This window comes from Labeo rohita, chromosome 3, assembly GCF_022985175.1.
Source record: "Labeo rohita strain BAU-BD-2019 chromosome 3, IGBB_LRoh.1.0, whole genome shotgun sequence".
Taxonomy (NCBI): Eukaryota; Metazoa; Chordata; class Actinopteri; order Cypriniformes; family Cyprinidae; genus Labeo; species Labeo rohita.
The window spans coordinates 13,205,931-13,217,992 of record NC_066871.1 but is presented as its reverse complement, the minus strand read 5'-3'; the positions used below and the strand labels follow the sequence as shown (position 1 = coordinate 13,217,992).

At 37.4% G+C, this 12,062-nt stretch overlaps 1 protein-coding gene across 3 annotated transcripts; it reads left to right on the top strand.

Annotated features, from left to right (window-relative positions):
• The first annotated feature begins 1,667 nt into the window (after positions 1-1,667).
• On the top strand, positions 1,668-11,723 carry hrob (homologous recombination factor with OB-fold). Of its 3 annotated transcripts, none has more exons than XM_051097575.1 (10): positions 1,668-1,908; positions 2,000-2,053; positions 2,655-3,554; positions 3,770-3,853; positions 5,560-5,697; positions 6,178-6,286; positions 6,640-6,725; positions 8,403-8,525; positions 8,754-8,961; positions 11,538-11,723. In XM_051097575.1, the coding sequence occupies exons 1-10, from the start codon at positions 1,879-1,881 to the stop codon at positions 11,594-11,596; spliced, it is 1,791 nt and encodes a 596-aa protein (XP_050953532.1). In that variant the 5' UTR covers positions 1,668-1,878; the 3' UTR covers positions 11,597-11,723. The 3 variants fall into 3 exon arrangements, with proteins under 3 accessions (XP_050953532.1, XP_050953521.1, XP_050953540.1); XM_051097564.1 differs by having other exon boundaries at positions 5,557-5,697; XM_051097583.1 differs by having other exon boundaries at positions 1,669-1,908; positions 5,557-5,697; positions 8,757-8,961.
• Positions 11,724-12,062: the final 339 nt, after the last annotated feature.

Sequence of the window (12,062 nt, the reverse complement as noted above, 5' to 3'; positions counted from 1 at the left end):
TATATAATTTTGATATATATTGTTAACATATATGGTCATATCATATAATACAATATACTATTTTAATATATATTGTAGACATATATGGTCATAACATGCAATACCATATAAAAGTTAACTATATATATACTTTCAATATATGTTTATATACAAATTGTACTATGGGAAATTCATATATGTTATAAACATATATCTACATATATCCAGAAGATGGATATATGTGATAATAATATATTGCCCTATATATAACATATATGAGAGTAGCACTTCTGATATAGGGACATATATGTCATATATTACATTTCTGACCAGTACTGATCTGTGAAAGTTTTTACGGATCAGAATAGTGATGTACGTGACTCAGGGAAGGGTCAGCTGACCAGTACTGATCTGTGAAAGTTTTCACAAATCAAAATTGTGATGTAATTGAATCAGTGAAGGGTTAACTGTCCAAAATTGCTCTGTGAAATTTGTCACAAATCAGAATAGTACATAAGGGCACAGGAAGGATCAACTGACAAAAAATAAACTGTGAATCATTTCCTCATACGTGAAACGTTTATTAGAGATGTATATGATTTATCTAAGGGCTTGGAAAACCGTCATTCACTGGAACAGCACCATGTGATATTATGATAGAAGAAAAAGAGAGCAGAGCATAAAGAAACACTGTTACGCAATAAATAGCGATTGTGAAAGTTTTCACAAATCGAGTTTGACTTAAAAACAATGTTTTTGTACTCATGCAGTCTGCGTGTTTAATAGTAAAATACGTTAAACATGAATAGCGCCTATTTTTCACATTCCTTACTATAGCGGACTTACCAAGGGGGTTACGCACAAGAGCTTTGCTGTGAAAAAATTCACAGATCAAGCTGGTTAAGATGACACTGGTTTCAGTCTGCTAAGTTTCCAACTTTCGGAGCTATAAGCATTATAAAATTAAGAGTCGCATCGAAAAAAACTGATTTCGGCCAAAAGGCACAGCATCACCAGAATTCACAAATCATGGAGAACAACATTCGGGATTATTTGCATGTTTATGACAGCGCGCTATATATTTATAGCCAAAAGAAATTCGAATATCAAACCGCAAACTATCTTTACTGCGGTTGTACATTGTTCATGTCAGCTAACACATTAACTACTGTTAACAAATAACATCTTATTGTAAAGTATTAACGTAGTTTCATAGCAGTCACCAAGAACTTGGTACGTATTACCGTGACTGATATGTTTATGCAGATTATGACAAGCTCAGCATTGTCGTTTTGTAGGCTGATTATTAATTCATTTAATGTTCATGAATAATTTAACTTTGCTGCTCGGATGATTTGTAGTTTTATTTTGTACTTACCTGTCACTACCGTGAGACTCGCTGACACATTATAAACGTCTATGCATATCGTTACATTTTATGAGTACTCTAAATCTAAAACACATTAATGTTTCGCGGCAATTGCCGTAATAAAAGGCAGATCCTATCTGAACTCACTGAAGTAGAAAATAGACGCCATTACCACAGAGTGTGAATTAAAGTAATATCTTATTCGCCTTTCCCAATAATCTCGGCTAAACGGAAACAATAATTTTCCCCTCATCATACTACTTTCACGTTCGCCTCGTGTAAACTTTGGACAGATCCAGCAGATGGCGCTGCTTCACTAGTGCTGAACGCGGCAACAAATCACGTCACCTGCGTACGTCACGGAGGACGTCGTCCGTGTTTGAACGTGGCGCCGCGAAGGTGTAAAAATCGGAGTTATACGCGATATATTCGCAGTTTTTCTATGTTTACATATTTAATGACAGCTAAACGTTCAACGGATAGTTGTTTAGATTAATAGTCCATGCTTGTCGCGTTATATATCTACTTGTATGATTAACACAACAGACATGACAGCCACGGTAAGCTATGTTACAAACAGCTAGCTAATTTCTAAATTAACAACTATGAGAACTGATTACTAACGATGATATTCACTGTTTGTTGATACAGGCTTGTAATAAATGGAAGGGCTTGTTTACCGTTGGAGAGGAGTTTGATGATGAGGTTTGGACTTTAATTTTAGTTTTGAAATGTTTTGCACGTTAACTGTACACTTTATAATATGCTTAATAATAATATGTGACCCTGGACCACAAACCCAGTCATAAGGATACATTTTTTTAAATTGAGTTTTGTACAAAATGTGAAAGCTGAATAAATAAGTTTTGCATTGATGTATGGTTTGTTAGGATAGGACAATATTTGATAATCTGGAATCTGAGGGTGCAAAAAAATCTAAATATTGAGAAACTCGCCTTTTAAGTTGTCCATACGAAGTTCTTAGCAATGCGTATTACTAATCAAAAATTTAGTTTTGATATATTTTTGGAAGGAAATTAACAAAATATCTTCATGGAACATTTTTTACATAATACCCTAATGACTTTTTGGCATTAAAGAAAAAATCGATAATTTTGACCCATACAATGTATTGTTGGCTATTGCTGCAAATATTCCCATGCCACTTAAGACTGGTTTTGTGGTCCAGGGTCGCATATGACAGACTATAACTTGCATTTCAGTATATTCTGTCTTTTAGAGGTGTTTACAAATGACGACGCATCTTTGCTTGGTCATCTTGTCTTCCTTAATTTTTCATCTGCAGGAGTTGCTTGAAGCTGATTGGACATGTCCTTCAGAGCACACATCTACCACTGTAGCACCATCGTCTGAATCCTCACATGTTCAGCAGAGCACCGTTAACTTGTCATCAGGCCTTGCGGAAAATACGTCTGGATCTGTTTCTGTTCCGACCCTTCGTACCCCAATATGTGGCACTATCAGTGCCCTACCAGATCTTTCCAAGCCTTGCCTTCAGCCAGTCTCCGCTTCCGTTTCTTCTCTCCGAGCGCCCGCGTCATCCCTACAATCTAACCCATTAAACCCTCCACCCCCAGCATCTCTCAATGTCCTGCAGAGAGACCTCCCTCCTCAGGATGACTTTGATGACTGGGATGTGGATCTGGAAGAACTGGATAGCATTCCTCAAATGGCTTCTGAGTCACGAAATAATCCAGTTGCACCACTAGACAACATTTCACCCGCTAAACGGTTGAGGCCGTCAGCGCCAGAAGCGTCCTCTCATGGCAGGTTTGGTGCTACCTGTTCAGCGTCTGTTACACGGCCCTTAGTCAACACCACATTTGCGTCCCCCATCCAAAGCCCCGTGTGTCCATCTACACCTATGCGTGGTCCTGCTACACCAGCCTCGCGATTCCCCAGACCTGTGACTCCCAGGCCTCCAGTTGTGTCGCCTCAGTGGCAGAGGGGCGCTTCGACACCGAGGACCCCGATGCAGCCCAGAGGGTCTCTTTTCCACTCTGTGTCTCCTGCTACTGATTCTTCTTCCACATTTACACCTCGTCCTCTTAACACACCTGTCCTGACCAATCATCTGGTCCAGCTGGTGTCTGCGGCCAATAAAACACCTCAGAGACCACAGAGGCGTATGATGCCAGCCAAAGCACGTCGTTTTCCTGGCCCAGCAGGAGCACTACCACTGCAGGTCAGCCAAGTGCTATTTTAGCTGATTATTGTTAATGTCACACAAAATGTTCTGCTCAGAACTGTTATTTAGTGTACTGCAAGGCTATTTCCCTCTAAAACCTGTTGTTGATGGTTATTAGTATTCTGGAAATTTCCATTGCTTTCTCATGAAGGACTTCTAATGTTTTCTATTAATTTTCATTTGCATGGTTTAATTTGTTTGTTGTGTTGTAGGTCAGTGAACGGAGTCTTGATGACATTGTTGTGTCAGTTCCTCAGACTCCTGCACATGGAGCTGTTGCTCGCCTAAAAAGTGAGGTACGTAAATATGGGCTCTTCCACTTTTCAGATTAAAATACTGTCAGTAGACTTCAGGCTTGTAATGGCACATTTTATTGTGCTGCTTAAACCAAGGTTTGGTTGGTTAAAATAAAACTAAATTAAATAGTTTGTTAAATAAAACAAAAATTTTTTTTGTTAAATAAAACTAAATTTTTTTTGTTAAATAAAACTAAATAATTTTTGATAATTGAAATAAGACTAAAATAAAATGTAAATGTTAGGTCAAAACAAAACAAAACAAACAAACAAAAATTTAAGCTTAAACGGATAGTTCAGCCAAAAATGAAAATTCTGTGATTAATTTCTCACCTTCATGTCGTTCCAAACCTGTAAGATCTTCGTTCATCTTCGGAGCACAAATTAAGATACTTCTGATGAAGTCTGAGAGCTTTTTGACCCTGCATAGACAGCAATGCAACTACCACTTTCAAGACCCAGGTCTGATTTAATCAAAAATATCTTCTATCTATCGAAAGTCTTATGGGTTTGGAACGATATGAGGGTGACTAATTAATGACAGAATTTTCATTTTTGTGTGAACTGTTGAAGTAATTTATTTATTGCAACTACCAGTGAAATAAGCTATAAAAAAGTAACATAATTACTAAAAATACTAAAATTAAAATGAAAACAATGTATGAATCTAAGCTAATTCAAAATATAAACAACTAGTTATATTTAAATAGTATGCACTTAAAGTACATTCCCAGTGTAAGGAGACCCAGATTTATATAAGCAAACATTACTTAATTAGTTTATAAATAGGTTAATCACAACATTATAAAATGGATAATTATTGAACTATATTCTAAATATTATAGAGGGTTTGCACTTATGTCTTGGTTTGGTTAGTTACCCAGGTGCGTGACCATATTAGATGGTTAATGGTACTAGTCAGTTAGCTGTTCTGCTAATTTATGCTGTCTAAACCACAGAAAAAAAACATGTGGAAGCTGCTAAATCATAAAGAGAAGGACTTTTTATGCAAGAAAGGGAGCAATATTTTGACAAACTAAAGTTAATAGGTGGTAAAGATACGTACGAGCAGTTTTAATTAAGATGTGTGCCTAATATTTAACCTACCTGGCCAGAAGTAAGAACAAACACAAATGTTGTCAAGATTCTTGCCCTGGAAATCCTGATTCAGTTTGGCCAACCACAAACACCTTTTGTTCCTCAGTTTTTTATTTTTTTTTGCACTCTTCTCCTTGATTTGTTTTAATGTTTGCCAGTCTGTAGTACTCCAAATGTTTTTCCCAGTCTGACCGATTAGTGCAGCCCAAAACATGATGATAATTGGCCATTTTCAGCAGCAATAATCAGCAAAATATGCTAGTTTTGTTCCGTTCAGTGGCATTGTTTAAATGCCGTGCCATCAGTATGAGACACGTGATCAGTGACACGTCATGAAAACCCTTTAGTAGTGTTACTAAATTGTTTGTGTTAAATGACAGAAAATGCATTTAAATGTAAAATTTGGACAAATGCGCATGAACGATTAAATATTCAATCTCAGCTGATGACAGAGAAAAAGAATTTGATGTTACCAAGGATATTGTGAGTTCCTCCTTTTCGTTTTTTTTCTTTTTTACGGTCGTCTGGAATCGCTCACAAGTCCACTTTCTCTCACACATACTCACAAACCTCCACTCATCAGACAGGGTGTCCATTTTTCACAGCAGGTTTCTAGCTCTCAGGTGAGTGAGGAAGAGGAGTTCAGCAGGGGTCCGTGGGCAGTGATGAAGACTGAGATGGGATTGGATGAGAAGAACCCCTCTTGCTTTCTGCACTCTTACAGTGTTGTCATGGTACTCCGCAAGGTGAGCTACTGAAATCAAACAGCACACTGTGTATTTAAATAAGCTTATTTCATGGTTTGTGCTAACAATATTGTTAAGGGTAGAATGTATTAGCTTGCAGATTTTCCTTTTTATCCAGATTTGTACAATAAATATTTGTATTGCTGTTATTTGTGCTTAAAGTGGAAGTCTGTGACTATAATCAAGATAAATGTGGAATCTCTGCTCTGTAAATGATTAACACAAACACAATCACCGTTGTCATCAGTCACCTTAAAGTGATTATTAATGTAATTTTAATGTGTTTTGCCCAGTGTGTCAAAACGATCCTCTGCTAATGGTACACGTGTGTTAAATATTCATTAGGCTGACAAATGCTGATTAGCTTTTCGCTTGATTCATTACCAATGGCCTTCAGACTGTGCTGCAACTTATACTCTTTCTTTTCTCTTATTCTCTTGTTTTTCTGCTTATTTGTGACTTATCACTTTCTCACTCCAGGCTGCTCTCAGACAGCTAGCTAAGAATAAGGTCCCTAATATGGCTGTCGTCTTGAAGAGTATCACACACACACATGCAGATGCAAAGGCCGTCTTCAGAGATCCCACAGGTACTAATAATTAGGGCGCAATGTACACCACCAGGCAAACATTGTTACTTGAAAGTATCTAGTGACTAAACAAAATGAAAACTAAATTTTAGCTACTTCAAAGTCACCACCCTTTTGCAGACTCTTTTTCTCATCCAACTTCATGATGTTGGGGAGCATTTTTATATATAAATGGTAAAACATGACTTCCATGGTACATATCCATCTCTCTCTCTTTCACACACACACAATCACGGACTGTGAAATCAGGGGGTCACTGACTGAGCTGGTGTTCTTGGTCTGATTGCACTCTTATCTCCAGAAAAGTCTTTTTTTGACTTCTCTTTTCCTGTGTTTTCTTTTGCACTCTGAAGGTGAGATGCAGGGCACGGTTCATCGGCGCCTGGTAGAAGACAGATTGGGAGAGCTCAAGACAGGAGCTGTGTTACTTCTCAAACAAGTAACTATATTTCAGACCTCACTACGGACTATCACAGGAAATATTTTGCACTTTAGATTACACCAGAAATTGGTTTAATTTACTCTATATTATTTTACGATATGACTCGGAGACACGGCTTAAAGGATAGTTCACCTAAAAATGTTGTTCATGTCGTTCCAAACCTGTAAGACCATTGTTTATCTACAGAACACAAATTAAGATATTTTTGATGAAATCAGAGCTTTCTGACCCTCCATAGACCGCAGTTGTACTACCACGTCCAAGGCCCAGAAAGGTAGTAAGGTGGTTGCATTACTGTCTATGCAGGGTCAGAAAGCTCTTGGTTTATCAGAAATATCTTAATTTGTGTTCCTAAGATAAACAAACGTCATACAGGTTTGGAATGACGAGGGTGAGTAATCAGTGGCAGAATATTCATTTTTGTGTGAACTAACCCTTTAAAGGCATAGTCTACCCAAAAATGAAAATTTGATGTTCATCTGCTTACCCCAAGGATATTCAAGATGTAGGTGACTTTGTTTCTTCAGCAGAACACAAACGAAGATTTTTAACTCAAACCGTTGCAGTCTGTCAGTCATATAATGGCAGTCAATGGAATCCATGGCTTTGAGAGTCAAAAAATAAATAAATAAATAAAAGATCTACACAGACAAAAACCAAATTGAACCCTGCAGCTTGTGACAGTACATTGAGGTGTAAAGGCATGAAACGATCGGTCTGTGCCAGGAACAGTATTTGTATAAAATTTATTTTTTTTTTGACCTCTGATCCACCGCTAAACACACCAACGTGCTCTGGTATAGTAGACACATGCGCAGAAGCATGTCGCACGTATATATATCACTGATTGTTTACACAGTGCAGAGATTGTGGGTAGATTATTTTTGCTTGTGCAAACTAATCCGAGAGTATTGACTTTTCACGGACTCGTAACTTTTGAGCCTGATCGACTGAAGTTATGGTTTGCTTGCTCTTGTATATGCCAGAGCACGTTGACGCAGCACATTGACGTGTCACGTGCCGACTGTTGTGAATGTGCTCAGGACAGTTGGACATTGTGGTGGATCAGAGGCAAACACTGATATAAATACTGTTCGGTTTCTTGCACAGACCGGGTGTTTCACGTTTTAAAGGAGAAGTTCACTTCCAGAACAACAATTCACAAATTCAAAGGTTCCGCCTAAATTTGGCGTGACCTTTCGATATTATTCAATAGTACGTAGCGTCGTGAACGCACATGCCAGAACCTGTGCTACAGGTTCTCTTTTAACACCTCAATGTATTCGTCACAAGCCGCAGGGTTTAATTTGGTTTTGTCTGTGTATGTTTTTTTTTTTTTTGACTCTCAAAGCTGTGGATCCCATTTACTGCCATTATATGACTGTCAGACTGCAATGGTTTGAGTTAAACATCTTTGTTTGTGTTCTACTGAAGAAACAAAGTCACTTACATCTTGGATGCTCTGGGGGTAAGTAGATAAACATCAAATTGTTTAATTTTTGGATAAAGATAGCTTGGGTCAAGCTGTGATGCTTATGTGGGCTTTACAAGATCAGGCTCACTATATTTCTTTCTCTTTTTTTTCTTTACTCTTCTCCATCATTTCCAGTTCTCTACTTTGTTTCTATTAAATAACAGGGCAAGAAGTCAATAAAATTCTCATTGTTTTAAAAGGTCGGTGTGTTTTCACCATCACACCGAAATCACTACCTGAATGTCACACCCAATAACCTTCTCAAGATATACCCACCTGATGGGGTCTTCCATAACTCCCAGCCATCCCACCCTCCACTGGTGGTGAGTCACCACCTTCAATTCTCCAATGTATTTTTACCTTTCTTTATTTTGTATTTTCTCCAGGTGTTTAATGAGCCTGATGGAGGTGGTCTCCAGCTTTTTGCTTGTTTTTTGGTGAATTACTTATCCTCAGGAGATGCTCCCCATCTAAAATGTTACTTAATTAAACTATTTGTCATTTAGTCTTTGTTTTTGTGTTCGTTTCACCCTGGTTGTGGCATGTACAAGCAGGAGCTTACATTGCACAGTGAACCCACAAGGCCTGCAGGGGGCCCGGTGTCTCAGATGGAGCTCCACTTTGATGATGAAGACGACGGTGAAAATGCATTTGAGGAAAGCCGGGCTGCTGATGGTTTAGACACTGCAGCTGTCTCTAATGAGCTCTGTCAAGCACCTACAGTGTCTGGACCGACAGGAGACACAGCATGGGACACAGGTGTGTATGTTGGAGTATCATCAATTAAGCAATATCACACGAGCAAGAGTGCTGTTTTAGTCTCAAAGCAATGTAGTGGCTCAAAGCTGATGTGGAACAGAGTATGTGAGTGGAGTGACAGATTTGGTTTAACACTTTATTTTACAGTGTCCTTGTAACAATTTACATGTACTTGCCGTTATAATAACAATAAATGATGCACAATTACATGCAAGTAACTCTAAGCCAAATTAATCTATTGTATATACAAAGAATAAACTCCATGAAATTAGCACCAAGTTTTTAATACTAAAAGATCCTTCAACATTTTCTCTCTGCCAAAACCCTTTTATCCCTGATGCATGTTTTATTGTTTTGATTGTGTTGGTTTTAACCCTGAGAAAACTATTTTTGTTCAGTTAACTCTTTTTAAGGAATTTTTTAGAGTTAAGACGAATACGGTTTTAGAGTTTTTAGCAAAAATAAAAACCTGATATAATTAAAGGAGAAGTCCACTTCCAGAACAAAGGTTCACATGTAATGTACTCACCCCATTGTCATCCAAGATGTTCATGTCTTTCTTCAGTCGTAAAGAAATTGTTTTTGAGGGAAACATTTCAGCATTTTTCTCCATATAATGGACTGATATGGGGCCCTGATTTGGAACTTCCAAAATGCAGTTTAAATGCGTCTTCATACGATCCCAAATGCGGTTGTAAACGATCCCAGCTGAGAAAGAAGGGTCTTATCTAGCGTAATGATCGGTTATTTTCATAGAAATAATACAATTTATATACTTTTTAATGTCAAACGCTCGTCTTGTCTCGCTCTGCATAAACTGTTTTTGTTCCGGTTCATGACAGTTAGGGTATGTCTCAACTACAATCTCATGTTCTCCCTTAACTTCAAGATCATCCTATATCGCTGTTTTACCTTTTTTTGTTGAGGGTGTTTGATCTTCTTTGCATGTTCACTTTGCAAAGACTGGGTCGGTACTTCTGCAGCGATGTAGGATGATTTTGAAATTATTTTTGAAGTTGAGGGAGAAAATACGATTGGAGTTTTTTCGACATACCCTAACTGTCTTGAGCCAGAATACACAGAGTTTAATGAGAGCAAGGCAAGACGAGCGTTTGAGAATAAAAAGTATTTAAATTGTATTTTTTAAAAATGAAAATAAGCGATCGTTTCGCTAGACAAGACCCTTTTGCTTGGCTGGGATCGTTTACAACTGCATTGGGATCATTTGAAGCCGCATTTAAACAGCATTTTGGAAGTTAAAAATCGGGGCACCATATCAGTCCATTATATGAAGAAAAATGCTGAAATGTTTTCCTCAAAAAACAATTTATTTACAAAAAGACAGTGAGTACATTATATGTGAATCTTTGTTTTGGAAGTGGACTTCTCCTTTAATACAATTTTTCGGAAGCTGTCAGTGTTAAACACAAACATTAATAATAGTTGCACTGTTGAAATTGACATCTCGTACAGGTAGATGGTGAAGTAATCTCTTGTAATTAATCATTTTCATAATGCAATTAATGTCTGATTATTATAGTTTGTTTGCTATGCTTATATGTGACAACAGGATGAGAGATGTAGTTTCTAACATAAATGTGCAATGCTGTTTGCAAATGTTCATTGGAACTGTGGTTTCAGGAAACACAGAATCGTTAAACTAAGTTGGCAGTGACAGAATTTGAGACCATTTCTGGCTAATCATGTTTTTGGGAAAACTTCCACAACCACATTCTGGTCTGGAACAGCACAAACAGACATGCAAAGTCATAAAGACGGTACTTTTGAAATGCCACTGGGCCGTTTAAAATAGAGGACCAGAACTAACTTTTGTAATTTCATGAACTGTATCATTTGCATATCAAAAGCATCAGGTATGATGTTAGAAAAGCCTTTGTTGAAATAGATCTAGGCAGGATGCCAGGCTAAGTAGATACATTTTGCCAGACTCAATTGAATTTGCCACAAAATTTTGTTACAAACTCCTTTCTGACCCCTAAATGACTCAATACTTCAGTTAATTTAAACCATATTCCATTGCTTTGACATTTTAAATGGCACTGAGGAAGAAAACACATAATGGTATTAATAAGAAAGCTTTTGAATCAACAGAAGCACCCTTACAAAACCTGACCAGGGGTTTACTGTACCATTTATAACCTGTAGTGACTGTGAAGCTGTCAGGCCTTGAATGAGCTGATTTATATATCAGCCATAATTTTGAGCGTTGCGATTTGAGCTACATTTTTTTTTATCGCACACCCCTGAGCTGAGTTCTTCTTCATTCATGATTTTTTTCACATCATTTGTTTGAACATACGACATGAGATTTTCAGATAAGAACAATGCAATTATCTTAATGGCTTTATCATACAATTCACTCCACTCTATTACATTTCTACAAATAATGATTTGTCTTTCCAAACAGCGGGTGGCATGTTGTACTCAGTTGTATTATCTTTTTGAATTTAGTTGAAAAAGAAAATGTAACTTATAATTTAATACGTTTTTGAATTGTGAAGCGAGTGCATGCAGTTGAGTATTAATGTGTGTTTGTGAATATTTCTTTTCTTAAGATGACCTTGATGAGCTGCTCGGGGAGTTACCAGTGGAGGCATATGACGGACTACTTTGATCACACGGCCACTTTATATCCAAACTATAGTTGCAGAGCAACTATTAATACACTAATAAACAAACCTTTGTAAATATGTATATAAATCACTTGTCTCACGCAAAAAATTGAAAGAATAAACACCTGATGAGACCCATAAATGATGTGTTCACTTCTTAAGTCTTGCTGACAAATGCCACATGCTTTTGTAGCTAGCATTAGATGGATTGAAAGAACATGTCTGTACAGATCAATGTTAATTTCATGCTGAAATTAACCAGTAATCTGATGTGTTTTTTTGGCAAGCTTTCCTTGTGAATTTAAATCAGCCATTAAGGCTACAGTTTGCCAGCTGGATTCCCCCTTAAAGGACTCAAATGGCATAATTAGTCATTTCTGATGCACTAGCAGAGTGGCTGGCATAATGGGGTTTGTTCACGCTGTTTAAAAGCTTTTCCGTGTCTTACCGCAAGACGTCTTGAGTGGC